Source organism: Podarcis filfolensis (genome assembly GCF_964270895.1).
Source record: "Podarcis filfolensis genome assembly, chromosome: 9".
NCBI classification, from domain to species: Eukaryota; Metazoa; Chordata; class Lepidosauria; order Squamata; family Lacertidae; genus Podarcis; species Podarcis filfolensis.
The window spans coordinates 63,386,486-63,404,614 of NC_139610.1; the positions used below are offsets into that span (position 1 = coordinate 63,386,486).

The 18,129-nt window shown below is 44.3% G+C and overlaps 1 protein-coding gene across 8 annotated transcripts in view; it reads right to left on the reverse strand.

Annotated features, from left to right (window-relative positions):
- ARHGAP24 (Rho GTPase activating protein 24) overlaps nt 1-18,129 on the reverse strand; it is a 399,589-nt gene that overhangs the window by 25,482 nt on the left and 355,978 nt on the right. For all 8 annotated transcript variants that reach the window (XR_014538431.1, XM_083571255.1, XM_083571256.1 and 5 more), the window contains one exon: nt 11,763-11,970. Coding sequence is in view for 7 of the 8 variants with exons in the window: in XM_083571255.1 (XP_083427381.1) it covers nt 11,763-11,970 (208 nt within the window). In the remaining variant the exon portion in view is untranslated. The remainder of the gene's footprint in view (nt 1-11,762; nt 11,971-18,129) is intronic.

Here is an 18,129-nt window from a genome sequence, read left to right on the forward strand (position 1 = left end):
ATATTGCAAAAAAGAGAGTAAGAGGAAAAGGAGTTGGGAAAGGCAATATCAGGTTTAGAAATGCGTCAATAAATAGAATTTTTACGAAAGATTGACAGAGAAACTGAGGGAAGTCAAAAATTGAAGAATGAGTGCAAAATAATTTGTTGATTGTATAAAATTTGTTTGGAAAATGAATAAACATTATTTTTTAAAAAAAAGAAATAGTGCTTCAGGTTAAGAACTTTGCTTCAGGATAAGAACAGAAATCGTGCTCTGGTGGCGCGGCGGCAGCGGGAGGCCGCATTAGCTAAAGTGGTGCTTCAGGTTAAGAACAGTTTCAGGTTAAGAACGGACCTCCGGAACGAATTAAGTACTTAACCCGAGGTACCACTGTATCACTGGTTTGCTCATTTCTATATATAGGGGGCCTACATTCTGCATGGACTGGATGCATGGCAACATGTGCAAATGGCTTTAGATACCTATTAGGTCCATAAATTACCATATAGCATATATTCAACACAAAAAACAGTGAAAATTTGTTGTTGACAGCTGGACATATAAAGGGCCCCATTACCTTCAGTAGCTGAGGGCCTCATCAAACCTAAATCCAGCCCCGTAGGGGGCCTAAGCTTATACAACTGAGTGATAAAAGGGGTTTTAACAAATAAATTCCAAAGTCCATGGCCAACTCTTAAAAATCTAAATCGCATAACTATTTCCCAGACAGCATGAATAACATTAATTGCAGTTAGTTCCCTTTAGACAACAATACGTAAGATCACGCTCGATGTTGTTTATGTGATACACAATATCATTATACCATCTCAGTTATGCATATCCTACCTCAGCTGACCCACTTTTAAATTCCTCTGATACCTAGACTTTGTTTACCTATGGAAATTGCCCAGGAAAATGTTCCCACATAAATATTAATACCCATCTCTGTGACATTTCAAATATTTTCCTCCTCTAACAGATCTTCGTAATCATACAACAATGGCAATGCGAACAAATGATGAGAAAGATAATTTACTTTTTTTTAAAAAAGTGTGTGTTGCGGGGGGTGAGGTGAGAAATCCAATTCAATTTCTTTCATTAAAAATTTCCTTTAAAAGATTTCCATTTTCCATTTAATTTCTTGTTTGTCTATATAATTGAAGGCCTGTTTGCATAAGCAGAGGTAAAAAAAGATGGTTTGCTCCTAAAATATAGTCAGTCAAATGTATAATTTTAAGTCTGTCCAAACAAAATTGCAGTGGAGCTAAAAGCAACAAACTCCTGACTTTGGAGTATAATGAAATATTGGGGTAATTTGGGTTGAACAGCTGTCAAAAATATGGATGTTATTCATTATGTACTCGAGGGTATGTTCTTGGGGAAATACAATGCGGTATAGTGGTTATAGCATTGCCTTCAACTGGAGAGGCACATGTTCAAATGTATGACCTTGGGCAACTCACTGTTGCCTCTCAGCCTAAACAACCTTACAGGAATGTTGTGAATTTAAAAGGGGAGGGCATGTACACTGCCCTGAGCTCCTTGGAAGAACGCAAGATTAAAAAAAATAAATCATCTAGAATAAAAGGGATTCAGTCTTTTGTCCTTGGGGTTGTTGGTACAAGTATGTTCCCCCATAGATTTGGCCTGTAAGTAATCATACATTAATTGCACATTGTCATTCCATTGTAACAGATTATCTAGGGTTCAGAAAATACCAAGTTCACACCTTGACAAGACCACTCAAGGTGACACAAGTCTATATCATCTGCAAGATGGGGATATAATAATACCAACCTACCTTACGGAGCTGTTTTAAGGAATAATGAGATTGTATATGAAGTGTTCAGAATATCCCCAGACATTATGTAAATAATTAAATAGCATTGCTATAATTATATCCCAATCAATTATGATTGTTAGCACCTATCAAGTCAGCTTGGAATAGTCATGTTATAGAATTGTAAAATGGGAAGGGGCCTTGAAGGCGACTAGTACAACCTTTAAGATCTCTATTGAGCAGAGTGTTGGAAGTCCAACAATGGGGTTCATTTGGTGTGTGACTTAAGGGGTTAATTCTGCTATTGGTCTCAATGACAGGAGACTCTGATGGAGCCTCATCAGTCAGAAGTTAGCTGTCTGTGAAGAAGATGGGTAAGATTTGACCATTGGAGGAGTTGGGAGGAAGAATAGTTCTGAAGGAGTTTCTACCCTGCAGAGGCCTAACTTAAGAAAGAGTTCATTTCCCCATTTTCTCTATATATCATATGCTGTTTTTCTTCAGTATACCTCAGCGAAATCATTATTTTCTATGTGTTCCCTCACTCCTCTCTAGGATAGATATTCCCAGTTCCTTCAGCCTTTCTTCATAGAACTTGCTTTTCATGCTCCTGGCCATTGTGTTTCTCTGAACTCTTTTCAAAGCTATGCTTCTTAAAGCAAGGCGTTGCATTCTGGACACAACACTCCAAACGAAGCCAGATTAGTGCAGAATAAAGTGGAGCGATTACGTCTTGCAACTTGTCATACCACCACATCCTAATTGATGGCTGGGTGTCCCTTCTGTGGAAAAAGAGATGATGATACTTCCTCGCATGAAAATTGAGCAGCTTTATTTATTAATGCCTGCTCATTGCTTCGAGACTCTGTGATGGATAGCACTGCTAAACAGGTGCCAGCCACTGTGTAATTAACTCTAAGGCGGAAACCATTAACTGAGCTGAGAATGGGAGTATGGTATCTTAAGCAGGCAGCTTGCCCTGCATGTCAGCCTTTCTGTGTTGTGCCTAATTTAGCATGCACAGGGCACAATTCAACCTCCGTAGGAAAGATGCTTGCTAGGAAGAACAATAGAAAGGTGGCTGGGACAGGACCCTGGACAGCAGGCAGCTATTGTCCAAGGTCCTTTCAATGTTGATTGGTGAGAAGTTAAGAGCTGCGCTGGAAATTCTGGAATTCTCTTTTCTTCTGCGACCATTCATTGGGTGATGAAATGAATCCTCCTGAAATATTGTGGAGGGAGATAAAGAAAGGTCTCTAACATTTTCTGCTGCTTTGTTGTTGTTTAGTCGTTTAGTCGTGTCCGATTTCGTGACCCCATGGACCAGAGCACGCCAGGCACTCTTGTCTTCCACTGCCTCCCGCAGTTTGGTCAAACTCATGCTGGTAGCTTCGAGAACAATGTCCAACCATCTCCTCCTCTGTCGTCCCCTTCTCCTTGTGCCCTCCATCTTTCCCAACATCAGGGTCTTTTCCAGGGAGTCTTCTCTTCTCATGAGGTGGCCAAAGTATTGGAGCCTCAGCTTCAGGATCTGTCCTTCCAGTGAACACTCAGGGATGATTTCCTTCAGAATGGATACGTTTGATCTTCTTGCAGTCCATGGGACTCTCAAGAGTCTCCTCCAGCACCATAATTCAAAAGCATCAATTCTTCGATGATCAGCCTTCTTTATGGTCCAGCTCTCACTTTCATACATCACTACTGGGAAAACCATAGCTTTCAACTATACGGACCTTTGTCAGCAAGGTGATGTCTCTGCTATTTAAGATGCTGTCTAGGTTTGTCATTGCTTTTCTCCCAAGAAGCATTAAAATTACAAGAAGGCCAATGGTTTTCTCAACTTAAAAAAAAGACAGATAAGGAAGCAGCCTACATCACTCAGAGCAGGGCAAGAGACTCTCCTCAGTAGCCTGCCAAGCACCTTTCCTAGAATGCCTTAGAAGCAACACTACGTTCTGGCACATCCCCAAGGCATTCCAGGAAGTGTGGCTTCCAGGAAGCAGCACAACACACCCTCCATAGCTTCCTGCTGGCTGCACTTCCTGGCAGGGGTAGTAAACAACAACAATCTCCTGAAAATTTCTTCCCCCACAAAAACAGCAGAAAACCACCCCCCTTTTTCAGAGAGAATATTTGGGGGGAAACTTGAGAGGGGATATTGATCCAGTGTTACTAAGTTAGTAGCTTGAAACAATTATGGCCAGTTGGTCACACTAGGCCAGGGGTCAGCAAACGTTTTCAGCAGGGGGCTGGTCCACTGTCTCTCAGACCTTGTGGGGGGCCAGACTATATTTTAGAAAAAAGAAGAACGAATTCCTATGCCCCACAAATAACCCAGAGATGCATTTTAAATAAAAGGACACATTCTAGTCATGTAAAAACATGCTGATTCCCAGACTGTCCGTGGGCTGGATCTGGACCCCTAGCCTTAGTTTGCCTACCCATGCGCTAGGCTAAGGCCTTGGAGCAATGGGTTCCTTAAGCATTATTGTCCATAAAATGTTTTCAGGCACGATGCTCTTCTGTTAATCTAGGGTCGTGGAGCCTTTTTCAGACCAAGACATTCTGTCATAGGCAACCTTTCAGAATGCCACATGCTAGTGGTGGTGGTGGTTGGGAGGGCAGTCAGACCCCAAAGTGGACAGGGCTAGAGCCACACCAAACTTAAGCGGTTTCTCCCACCAGTACCACCTGCACCCATCTCTCTGTCCTCTGCCCAGAGAACCAGGAGACATCAATACGGCCCTAAGACACATTGCAGCCAGGCAGAGACACTTGAGAAAGGCATGGAGTAAGATTCGTGAGAGACATGGCTTGGGGAGAAGGGGTGTGTCTTGGCCAGGGTGGCCTGGAGAGCAGCATTCAGTCTGAAGTCCACAGGTCCCCCGCTCTACTGCATTGCTCCTTTATCTTGCCACAGTTAAATCCTGCTCATTTACATGAAAGTAGCCACCCACCTAGACAGCATCTTTAAAAGCAGAGACATCACCTTGCTGACAAAGGTCCGTATTGTTAAAGCTATGGTTTTCCCAGTAGTGATGTATGGAAGTGAGAGCTGGACCATAAAGAAGGCTGATTGCCGAAGAATTGATGCTTTTGAATTATGGTGCTGGAGGAGACTCTTGAGGGTTCCATGGACTGCAAGAAGATCAAACCTATCCATTCTGAAGGAAATCAGCCCTGAGTGCTCACTGGAAGGACAGATCCTGAAGCTGAGACTCCAATACTTTGGCCACCTCCTGAAAAGAGAAGACTCCCTGGAAAAGACCCTGATGTTGGGAAAGATTGAGGGCACAAGGAGAAGGGGACGACAGAGGACGAGATGGTTGGACAGTGTTCTCGAAGCTACCAGCATGAGTTTGACCAAACTGTGGGAGGCAGTGGAAGACAGGAGTGCCTGGCGTGCTCTGGTCCATGGGGTCACGAAGAGTCGGACATGACTAAACGACTAAACAACAACAAGCCACCCAATTTCTCACAGGGTTTTGCATGTTCTAAGGAAAAATGTCTCCTCTGGGTTTTACTGTATTGTTATTGGTGTTTTCATCAGACTTATAGGAACAATGTTTCCTCCCCACCATTACAGATGTTGCTTAGGAAAGCATACTCTATGGCACCCTAGTCTTTGTGCATGCCCACGGAGCCCAGAACTCATTCCCCTTACAACCTGTAGTGTTACACTCTTAAAGCATCATTGGAAAAAGCTTATTTTTTATCCAAGTGTTTCCTGAGCTTCTCCCCCCCCCAAAAAATTTACCAGATATGGAGAGAAAATTGCCCCTACCTTCTCATCAACTCCTCCTCCTTTCCTACTCACCCAATGCCAATTTGAGGTGTGCATTACAAGCTCCAGACTCTAATCTTTGGAGTCAGGAAATATGGGCTTTGGCGGCATGTCTAGTTGTCTGACTGGCCATTTTTGAAACTAGGGGCTGTGCCCAAGTAACACTGTTAGAGAATATGAAAGAAACATATATCATTGTGCATGCACATCCAAAGATCCTCTTGAGATCACAGCCAAAGGACTGCACTGACTTTCCAATGTACCGTATTTTTCGCTCTATAACACGCACCCAACCATAACACGCACATAGTTTTTAGAGGAGGAAAACAAGAAAAAAAATATTCTAAACGAAACAGCGGACGTATGATTTTTGTGGTTCATGCTGTGGCCACAGACATGTGATCTGACGGTGAGGTTGGGGTAGCCCAATGCAAAAATCCTGAGGATCCATATGGATCCATGCTTTGTAACCATGTTTTTGCACCACTGCGGTCCCAGGCAACAGTGGGTGCGTGATTTTTTTGGTGCAAGCTGTAGCCATGGACATGCTATGTGATCTGATGATGAATTTGGGGTGACCCAGTGCAAAAATCCTGAGGATCCATGTGGATCCGTGCTTTGTAACCACGTTTTAAGTGGGGAGGGAAGGAAAAGCACTCAAGGGACAAGGAACACGCGTGGGGTGTGTGGAGAAGGATGCTGTTAATAATGCAGAAGAGGGGTATAAGAGGAGAAGGCTCCTCTCCTCTCCTGCTTTGCTCCTTTAAAGCAAGCAGGCTCTCTGTCCCTCTCTCCTCCCCACTCAGTGGCTCTTCTCCCGCTTTGCTGTTTCAAAGCAAGCCACGGAGGAGGGAAGGAAGGGGAACCATGGATCCTCTGCTCACGACTGCAGCAGATCCCCCCCGCCATCCATAGGCATTCGCTCCATAACACGCACAGACATTTCCCCTTACTTTCTAGGAGGAAAAAAGTGAGTGTTATGGTGCAAAAAATACAGTAACTTCATTATTGTCAGTCGGATAAATGCTCCAGATAAATTGGGTTTGTGTATTAATGCTACCACATCTTCTTGAGGAACCCCTATTCATATTGTGTACATATATCTTCAGAATATTTATCTCTAAGATATCTACACACACACACACACACACACACACACACACACACACAAAACAGAGTCACAGCTATTTAGTTCAAAAGTAGAAAATTCCAAAATGATGAGTGCTTGCTTGAGCATACAGTGGTACCTCGGGTTACATACGCTTCAGGTTACATACGCTTCAGGTTACAGACTCCGTTAACGCAGAAATAGTACCTCGGGTTAAGAACTTTGCATCAGGATGAGAACAGAAATCGTGCTCCGGTGGCGCAGCAGCTGCGGGAGGCCCCATTAGCTAAAGTACTGCTTCAGGTTAAGAACAGTTTCAGGTTAAGAACGGACCTCCGGAACGAATTAAGTTCTTAACCCAAGGCACCACTGTACTCCCATACCTTCTTCAAATTCCAATTAAAAAGCTATAACATTTACTGTATATATATAAATGCCCCCCCCACCTGTAAAAGCACAATAAATTACCAGATGGCTTTGAATCAATTTTGCAGCAAGCATGTAATGTGGCTCTAAAATTCAACCCCCCCTTTCCCTTTTATTGTTCAACTAATGGAACCCAATGCTTCGTTTTCTTAATGTGTATTTGTGGTCAGGGGTGGGGGAATCTGAACATAAACAAATGTCATCGTCTTCTCAAACAGCTCACCACCATGTATGCAACTCCCCACTGTGCATACAGCAAAACCTAGTTCTGCTAACAATTGTTGCAGTTCGGCCAACCTAATAAAAGAAGCACATCCTGGGACCTCTACCCATTTGATTTCCCAGTGCTCAGTTGTCAGGGAACTGTCATCTGAGACGAAGGAGGTGAAAGGGCTCATGGAGGGTGAGAGAGACCACTCAGCGGAGGAGGGGACCAGCAGGGGGAGAAGTGGAGTTACAAGGGAAAGTGAGTCGGAGGGAGGGCTCAGAGATACTTCAAGCGAGAACAGTGGAGAGGTTTCAGGACCTCCCGTAGGGACACCCACTCCTCGGCGGAAACTGTCACGCCGAGAGTCCAGAAGACGCGTTTCCGTTAAGGAGCTTTTATGCTGGAAGAAGTTCCGTAAACGCCCACTGTCCGATTCAACAAGCGATTGATGGAGCCATGCTTAAGGAGCTCCATCACAGACAGAGGTTTGGGAACTTAGCCAAACTCTGAGGGATCAGGATTTTACGCACAAGCAGCTCACCATCCCATCACATCAGTCTTCCTACTTTGGTACTCTGCTTATTTTTGTGCGTGGAAATCGAAGAAGCATTGTTGGCGTCTGCTTCCCTTCCCAGAAGTAACATTCGTTTTTCCTAAAGTCCCACCAAAAGCCAAGTTTACATATTGCCTCTCTGCTGGGCTCTTGTACCTTGTATTGAAGTTCTATTATACATGGATTACAAATGCTTTCTCACAGGCACACCGCAGCATTACAAGATAATTTCTTTCAGTTCAAATAAGGGTTCAAATCCCTGCTCAGCTATGAAGATCAGCTGAGTGCCCCTGAGTCAGATACCATCTTTTAGCCTAACCTACCTGATGAGGTTGCTGCAAGAATAAAAAGAGGATGGGGGGGAACCCGATACGCCAGCCTGAGGTCCTTTTTGGATGGATGGAAGGATGGATGGGTAGATGGGTAGATGATGATAGATAGATAGATAGATAGATAGATAGATAGATAGATAGATAGATAGATATAGATACAGTGGTACCTCGGGTTACAGACTCTGCTAACCCAGAAATAATACCTCGGGTTAAGAACTTTACTTCAGAATGAGAACAGAAATCGTGGGGCGGCAGCGGGAGGCCCCATTAGCTAAAGTGGTACCTCAGGTTAAGTACAGTTTCAGGTTAAGAACGGACCTCCAGAACGAATTAAGTTCTTAACCCAAGGTACCACTGTAGATGATAGATAGATGATAGATAGATAGATGATAGATAGACATAGATTAACATTGTATTTGAGCTGTGTTTGAAGTGGCTGAAATAACCGAACGAAACATTTACTAGTTTAAATTTGTGAGTAGAAATTATAAATTTCAGCAGGAAACACATTTTCATTTCAAAAGAGATGTACAAATATTCAGCTTTTCCAGTCCTGGTTATCACTGTTTTCTCTGGCTGTGTTTCTTCCTCCAATCAGGAATTGCAAAGTGAATGTCTAACATATGTAGCCAATCAGATTAGGATATCACTGAGGGCAAGTGAAGGCAACTGAGAGTGAGGGCCATGTTTGAATAAGCAAACCTTTTCCACGGAGTACTGAAAAATGGCAGAGAAGGGGAAGAATTCTTTTGGCACCACTGATAGCATTCATGAAAGTTGTGACAAGTGTCACTTAGCTCTATTTGTATTTGCATTTCATCTGCTATAGCTTTCACTGAACATTTCACGTATTTATGTAACTTGGTGGGGGAAACAGTCTTGGGGAAAATAGAAAGGGAGAGAATGCATATGGGGAGTTAAGTTCCTTCAACAGCAGTGGTGATGAGTGCTACAAAACACAAAACAAAATGTTGTAAGTTTCCAAAAGTCTATAGGGAGACTCAGCCCATCAGATAAGTAACATGCCGTTGCTATTTGCCTGAGAGATGTCCCACTGAGCAAATGCGCAGAAAAACGAATGCACGCCACAGTAAAACACTGCTATCATGGCATGCAGACACAGCCTGAATTTAAATTTTGCACACCATTATGTAGTCTACTCACACTGACTTTCAGTTGCAGAAAGCATAGGAAACGGCCTTATACCCAAACAATGACCCATCCAGTAAAATATTATCTATGTCAGGAATGGGGAACCTGCGACTTTTCGAATCTTATTGGATTACAACTCACACCCTGCCTGACATGGCTGGGGCTGAGTGGAGTTCAAAGCAAATATCCAGTGGGCGACATGTCCCCCACTTGTGGTCTGTGTTACCTGGCAGTGGGTCTCCAGGGATCTAGACAGGGGTCTGTTCTAGCCCTCCATGGAGGTGACAAGGATTGAGCCTGTGGCCCCCAGAGCCCAAAGCCCAGGCTCTGCTGCTGAGCTAAAGCCTTCTCCCAATGTTTTCTAGGAACTGGAGGGTCGTGAAACCCCATTAGTACTCGCAATGAGCAGCACTGTTTTGATTTTGATCTTCCCATGCTGTGCCTTATTTGGACACCCGGGTTAGCTCCGTCCCAATTAAACATGTCGTGCCTTCAAGGCAGCGAGTGAGAAATAGGCTGGAAACCCAAGTCCCTCCAAGGCCATTTTGCAGGCCACGGCTATTCTGCAGGGGCTCATCTTGCCGGACTGCCTTCACGGAGCGGCAGGAAACGCAGTCGCTGAGGCCAGCAGAAATGCGCTTTAAGCTACACAAACACAGGAGCTCAGAGGCACCATCCCTCACAGCACGGACTCTCCTCAGTAAATTGCAGAGGCAAAATGTGCTTGCTGGCAAAAAAGGGCAGCTTGAGTTTGAAGGGCAGGGTCTTATATCAACGGACTTCTCTCTCTCTCTCTCTCTCTCTCTCTCTCTGTCTCTCTCTCTGTCTCTCTCTCTCTCTCTCTCTCTCTCTCTCTCACACACACACACACACCTCTCCCTGTGGAATGAATAAACACACTGCAAATGGCTTAGAACACAAACAAGAATTCCTGAGAAGGTAAGGTAGCCAGCAACTGCTTATGCAGTTCTGACATTTGTCAGAAGAAAATAACACTTGTTTTATGTTCAGTTGCAAGACCTCCCCGCAATGTGCAATAAAAAAACTGGCATTCAACTGGTGGATTATGACAAGGGTTCAGCAAATCCATCAATTCCCGTTTCTCATTTTTCTCATGTTAAATTTAGTTCTCCACATTCCCACATCCATTTGCGATTGCCTTTTTTTTAAAAAAAAAATTCCTCATGAAAATTCATCAACACGTTAGCACAAGTTTAGTGTGAGTCTCTCCTAATATGCTCCCCAACAGAATCAATTTTGCATTTTTAATATAATGCATTTTTGCATGTTATTTCCACTAAATATACACAGAAGTATGCACGCTTTGCCCCAATATATGCATTTTCACACACATTGCTTGGTCTGAGAATTGAATTGCAAACTTTGGAGATGCGCAAATTCTGAAGGATGACTGCATTTTGGCAATGTTTGGTTTAAATGGGAAGCTTGGGAAGACTTGCAAAGCCACGATAAGAGACCATCTGTCAATCATGCGATGTCATATTTGGCCTGCAAGGCCAATTCTGATCTGGCCCCCAGAACCATCAACATTCCCTAACACTGGCATACTGGTTCAGGAAGCAATGATAATGTGAGCCATCCCTAGAGAGAGGTAGAAAAAATCTGCCTATCTATTGCCTCCATCATCCACCTGCTTTAGTCAACTTTTTATAAAGTAAAGAGCCCAAGATGTATCAGGTTCCAAGGCATGCCATGCTCATACTGCACTTAAAGGGGGAACCCTTGGCGTGGAAATGTTGACTGCCACTGAGTTCATCTACCTAATAAATTATCCTAGAATGAAAATGAAGGTTAGATGAAAGAGCTTCAGATTCTTCATGGGATGGATCTTTGTAGATATAACAGAAGCTCAAAATCATATATTCATTGCTGTGTGCCACATGTTGCATCTGAATTATGGAAGATTCATTCATTCATTTTATTTTACTTTATTAAATTTATACCCCACCCTTCCCCTCCCCAAGAAGTCCAGGGCAGAAAACGCTTCAGGTTGAAGGAGGGATTTGAACTCAGAACTTCCCAATCAATCGCTTGACTTACTAAACACTCTTGGCTCTAATCTCAGCAGTCAGCTTTCAACGTGAGAAACTGTCACAGGCAGCACAAAACACCCAGTTCACAAAACAGGCAAAACACTGCCACCACCCGAAAACAAATAATAAAGCAGAAAGCTTAAAAAAAATATATTAGAAGGAACAGGGGGCTGTGATTGAAACCCAGGGCATCCAAAAATACTGGAATAGCTCAGCTGATAAAGCATGAGACTCTTAACTTCATGGTCAGGGGTTTGTGCCCCTTGCTGGGCAAAATATTCCTGACTTGCAGGACATTGGAACAGATGGCCAAGTCTGCAATCCTATGTTGGGGACCCCAATGTTAACATATTGCCCTGGGAAATGCTTGTTCGCCACCTTACCTGTCAAACAATGGCTTTTCTCCGCAATCAAAAGCATCCTGTAATTCTTTGACGAGGTTGGCCTGGCCAGGCAGTCGAAAAAGCCCCTCCTCCTTCAGCCCCCGCAGCCGGATAAAATCCACACACTGTTCCACCAACATGGGCGCCAGGTGATTTCCATATCTTTTCTCGTAACGTACAGTGTCTTCCAGCTTCTGCCCAAAAATTCCTGTGAACAACAACGATAGGAGCTATAGGGGTGTTTAAGGAAAGAGACCGCCCAGTAAAAACAACTAGACATTTGTGATGGTTCTTGTAGACTGAGAACGGAGTCTTCCTCTCTTACTTTTTGGCTATGCGGTTGTTTAAGGAACAGGAGAGTGAGCAGCTAACATTTACAGAACCACCTTGTGCATTAAGACCATAGGCACTGAGTCAAAAACCTGATTGAGTATTCAAATCTCCCTCATTTTCTGTGGATGAGACCTGTAGACTTGCCTCTCTGTCATAGGATTTCTATGCAGTAGTTTGTCCTCCAAGGAATGTAATTGCATCGTTGGCCATAATGAATCAATCAGTATTTCCAGCTCCAATACGGGACACAGGACAGCTACCATTTCTCAGCCCCAAAGATGGAATTGCAAGGGCGGAGCTGAATTCTCTTGAGTTTTTATTTTGGCTTTGAGACTTATTGGAACTTGTTGTTTGTGGGGGGTTTTCCAAACATTTTAGGGTGCAGTTGCCCCTCCCCCTTCAGAAATTTGCCCTAAAGAATTTTGCTGAAGCAAAATTTTCAAGAGTAGTCCTTGAACAATTAAAACTAAAATGTAAGAGTTTCTCATTCTTGGCAAAAAAGGAAACTGAACATCAGCAGTTTTGTCCCTTTCCTAGAGCATTCCCTAGCAATTTCATCTTTGCAAGTACAGTGGTACCTCAGGTTAAGTACTTAATTCGTTCCGGAGGTCCGTTCTTAACCTGAAACTGTTCTTAACCTGAAACACCACTTTAGCTAATGGGGCCTCCTGCTGCTGCCGCGCTGCCGGAGCACGATTTCTGTTCTCATCCTGAAGCAAAGTGCTTAACCTGAAGCACTATAACCTGGAGCGTATGTAACCTGAAGCGTGTGTAACCTGAGGTACCACTGTACTGAGCTTCTAGGAAGTTTCTTTTTGCATAGAGGATCTGAAACACGAGAACATGGCATGTACCACAGCCATGGCCTGATCACCTATCACAAACTCAACTCGCATTCATTTGTGCACATTTTTTTTGCTAATTCCTTAGGGAAGGATGCCCTCCTCTCCCTCCAATGTATTTATATTAGCAACCGATTTTGCATTGCATTGTAGCTACTTTTTCTTCCTTTTATCTCTTTGGCAAAGGCTCAAGGACAAATCAGCTCCTGTTTCGAAAGGCACACCTGCTTCATTATTTACCCTCTTTCTTCTAATCTTAGTCACTATGACAACACAAGTCAAGAGGACCTATTCACACAGAACAACGTCCTGCGGTTAAATGCAGTACTGCACGGTCACCCTCTGCTACGACCTCCCCAGGACATCATTCCATCCAGGAACACAAAGAGCGTCGTTAATTATAATTCGGAACCATTGTTTTCACATATGTTCTGTGAAATATTAAGAGAGCCTAATGGCAAAAGCTGCTACACAGACTGCTTCAAAAGGTGATGGGTTCTCCTTTGCTGGAGATGTTTCTGCAGAGATTTGAGTGGATATATTCTCAGGGATGATGCAATGGCAAGGTTGCTACATTGACTTGCAAGGTCCCTTCTACTTCTGTGGGTCTATAAGATGTAGTGTTCTCCTCGTTGCATTTCAAGCTGCTTTTGAATTCATTGAAAACACAAGCAAGCAACGTAAGGGGAAGAACTGCATCTCAGTGGTGGAACAGCAACTTTGGATGCAGAAAGTCCCAGGTTCAATCCCTGGCAATCCCAGGTGGGGCTGGAGATTCCCTCTTCCTGAAACTCTGGAGCTAGATGGACCAGTATAAGTCAGCTTCCAATACTCCTGTGCTCCAATTTGTGATGATGATGATGATGATGATGATAATAAAAAAATATTTATACCCCACCCTCCCCAGCCAGAGCCGGGCTTAGGGCGGCCAAATTAAAATTACAGTAAAAATCCAGTAAAATTACAATAAAAACATAACAGGGAGGGAAAAGGAGAAGAAAAAAAAGCAATTTAAAATACGGATTAAAATACAATTTAAAATGCAGCCTCATTTTAATAGTAGCCATAAAAACCATAAGGGGAGGGCAACATAAGGGTCAGACTGAGTCCAAACCAAAGGCCAGGTGGAACAGCTCTGTCTTGCACGCCCTGCGGAAAGATGTCAAGTCCCACAGGGCCCTAGTCTCTTGTGACAGAGCATTCCACCAAGTCGGGGCCAGTACTGAAAAGGCCCTGGCCCTAGTTGAGACCAATCTAACTACCTTGCAGCTTGGGACCTCCAAAGTGTTGCCATTTGTGGACCTTAAGGTCCTCCGCGGGGCATACCAGGAGAGGTGGTACAAGTAAGCAGGGCCGTCTTTAGCATATGCCCAGTGTTCCCAATGTTATTTTTTGAAGGGGGGCAGGCCAAAGTTGCTGAGCTCTCTCCCATGCCACTGCAGGTGAAGGGAGGAGAGCAATCCCCACAGAGGCTGGGGAGGGAAGCTGCACACCTCGTGTGAGCAGCATGCGTGCGCTGGGCGGGCCTCTTGATGGCCCGCCAATCCCAGGCATGCAGGAGGGTGGAGCCAGTTGGCTGCCTTAGCACCTGCAGAAAAGCCTACGGCACTCCAACGGGCTCTGTTCCGCTTGGCAGTGGCTGTCGGCTGGCCTGGCTGTTCAATCCTCAGACTCCAAATCTCGGCCCCGGACTCTTGGCCTGGTGCCCCTCAGAGCCCGGCGCCTGGGTGCCCCACACCCCTAGCACCTATTGGTAAGCCGGCCCTGGCAGTGAGGTAGGCCTACCATACACGATTTTCGCAACTGCAGCCTTGGGCTTTAAAAAAGAGCAGATCACAATGGGAGCCTGTAACCATTGTGGGTTTCTGGACCATGGCATTTTACATAGTTGAATTTGTACATTTGATTTAGTTTCAGCCCTCCTTTCTGTTGGAAAGGCAACTCCTGATGGAATAGCTCGCAAAGAAAACCTTTTGCAATCAGCATGAGACAAGATCCTTGCAAGAGTTAGCTGTCTAAAATGAGCCTATGTACGATAAATCCCTTCATGTAACCTAACCTGCCAACGGGGCCGGGGGGTGGTGGTTCCTGAATACGTATTTTGGAATGATCAAAGATAGGTTCCTTCCTGAAATCCAAATGCTTCATAAAACAAGGAGTTTTAAGTTTGCCAATTTTCTGTTTGTGTTTAAGAAATTGCCAGATGAACGGTGAAATTATCCAGCAGAAATTGAGTACTTTACTTTCTGGCAATTCTATCCCTTTAAATCTATCAACAAGAACTAAGGTCACTTAGCAGATCAAAGTGGTAGAGCCACATGGTTAACAAAGGAAACACTGAACAGTTATTTATTAACTGGATCATTTCCCACCATAGAGGTTATACAAATACATCCAAGGTGGGTTTTTTTGGTTCTTTTTTTGTACATCTGTATTTCTACTGAACTTCAAATCTAATCCTGATTGAGCTATCAGCAAAGCTTATGGGAAATTATATACATTCAACACTTCTGTCTGGCTAAAGATTTGCACCAGCTGTAATTAAATTTTCATTTGTAATCCACAGGACAAATTGCTAAAGAACTTATTTCATTTGGTAATACCAGCCAATTATTTTAAAAGCTATGGGGTTATAAGGAGGAAAGCAAATCCTACCAGCCAACAATTTCTGTACATTCAAGGCACATGTTCATAATCAAAACGTGGAATCATTATTTCCCTACTTTCAGGGCCAGCCTAAGACATTTTGCAGCCTGAGGCAAAGGACAAGATAATGCCCCATGCTGTTCCACATGCAAAAGCAAGCCAGACTAAGGGCAACAGGGCAGGCAGGCAGAGTGGCACACAGAGCTCAGTCCTTCAAACCCCACTGCAACTTCCTCCCCCAAACATTAGTTACCTGAGGCAGCCCCCTCACTCTGCTCAACGGTAGGGCCGGCCCAGTTCAGATACCTGGAATCCAAGGGGCTAATAATGTGTAGTAAAATAGTGAATTCTTAAAAAGGTAAAGGACCCCTGACAGTTAAGTCCAGTTGCGAATGACTCTGGGGTTGCAGCGCTCATCTCGCTTTACTGGCCAAGGAAGACGGCATTTGTCCGCAGACAGTTTTTCCGGGTCATGTTGCCAGCATGACTAAGCCACTTCTGGCAAAACCTGAGCAGCACACGGAAACGCCGTTTATCTACTTGCACTTTGACGTGCTTTCGAACTGCTAGGTTGGCAGGAGCTGGGACTGAGCAACGGGAGCTCACCACATCGCGGGGATTCGAACCACCGACCTTCCGATCGGCAAGCCCTTGGCTCAGTGGTTTAGACCATAGCGCCACCCGCGTCCCTTTTAGTGAATTCTTACCAATCTTTCAATGTATGCTTACTATGAATAGAGTAATCTATCCCGTGCTAGCTGTTATTCCCAAATTATTAACCTAGTACACTTTTTTAAAACTATGCTTTGGGGAAACTCCCCCTCCCCCTTTAATCCAACCAACAACCCTGTGAAGTAGGGTAGGCTGAGAGGCAGTGACTCGCACCCAAGGTCAGCTTCATGGCTAAGTGGGATCTGACCCTAATTCTCCCAGATCCAAGTCCAGCACTCCAACCTCTTGGAATCCATTCATCCCAAGAGAAGGGAGCCCCAGGACTTGGAAACTATCATGGTTCCTTGAATACCCAGATTCCCTCCTCCCCATAAACCGCAGCACATCTGCAGGAACAGTAGCCTTGAACATGATTGGAAGTGAGAGTTGGCTCAGTGTGAATGGTATCTGTGGCATCAAAGAAGGAGAGGCAAGATCTTAATGCTCTTATGCCACGACATGTCCTTCCCTGTGTGCAATTCAGTTCAAGGGCACAAAGGAGGTATGTGGCTTGTCACAGACAAGCCTTATCTGATGGCGCGGAACGCTCATTCCCCCTCGATGCCTTGTTGCTCCTCCGCTCCGTCGCAGTGAATGATGTGATCTTGTTAAAATGGCTTGCCTCTCTTTCGCAAGTAACTCAGAGCATTCTTTCCACAAACCAGGGAGCACACTTGTTACTGCCCTATAGGTGGGTACCCGAACAACACCCAAAATGTGCCCACCCAATTGCTGACCCATCAAGGAGGGAGGTGTTTTGTTTTGTTTGCTATTACGTGATACATTTTTGTGTAGTTATTTTTCTACAACTTGATCCCCTCCCCCTCTTTCCTTTTTCCTTTCTCCTTCTGTGATGGAACTTCCCTGGCATTTTTCTGGCCCACATAGGACCAGTCTGGATAGCTGACCTTGGTGAAGATTTTATGTTTTTATCCCCAAAAAGTTTTTGATTTGAGTTTCTACTAAAACGAGGCTGCATTTTAATGTTGTACTTTAATCTTGTTTTTAAGTTGTATTTTAATCAATTGTTTTTATACCTGGTGTTAGCCGCCCTGAGCCTGGTCTTGGCTGGGAAGGGCGGGGTATAAATAAATTTATTATTATTATTATTATTATTATTATTATTATTATTATTATTATTAATTATTATTATTATTATTACTGTAAACCGCCCTGTGATCCACAGATGAAGGGCAGTATATAAATTAAACAGTGACCATCAACTCGGCATAGTGGCCAACTGGGTGCTCTTGTTTTTGCAGTTACTGCCATGCTCCTCCTCCCCACCAGAAAAAAACATTAGGGCCCCTCATGAGCTGCTGCTCAGCCACATATGGGTTGAAGTCAGGTGGCTGAATCCCATGTGGCACAAAATGACCTAACGAAAACCAAAATGCCTTTACAAAAGTTGTATTGTGATGTGTGTGGTTTTTGGGGAGGGGGCAGGGTAGGCTGCATGCCTGAGTCCCTTCTAATTCCCGGATCCAACAAGGAATTGATTGTTGCAATAACCAGAAAAGTTTCTTGGTAATGGTAGGGATCATTAAGGTAACAAAGAAGTGGCTCTGTGACAGAAAGCCTCCTCAACTGTCTGATAGTTAGAAAGTCCAAAAGCAGAGCTGCGGAATGTGAGCAAGAAGCTAGAGGCAAGAAGAAGCAGACTGGGTGGCTGAGAGACAGAGCCACGCCTGATTTCTGACTGAATCTGAGGTTGTGGCTATGGGAGAGGCAAGACCTTCTTGGGGTGTTAATGCTGTGACAGTGGCGTAGCATGGGGGTGCAGGGGGGGCCGGCCGCACCGGGCGCAACATCTGGGGGTTAGGGCAAATCCACGG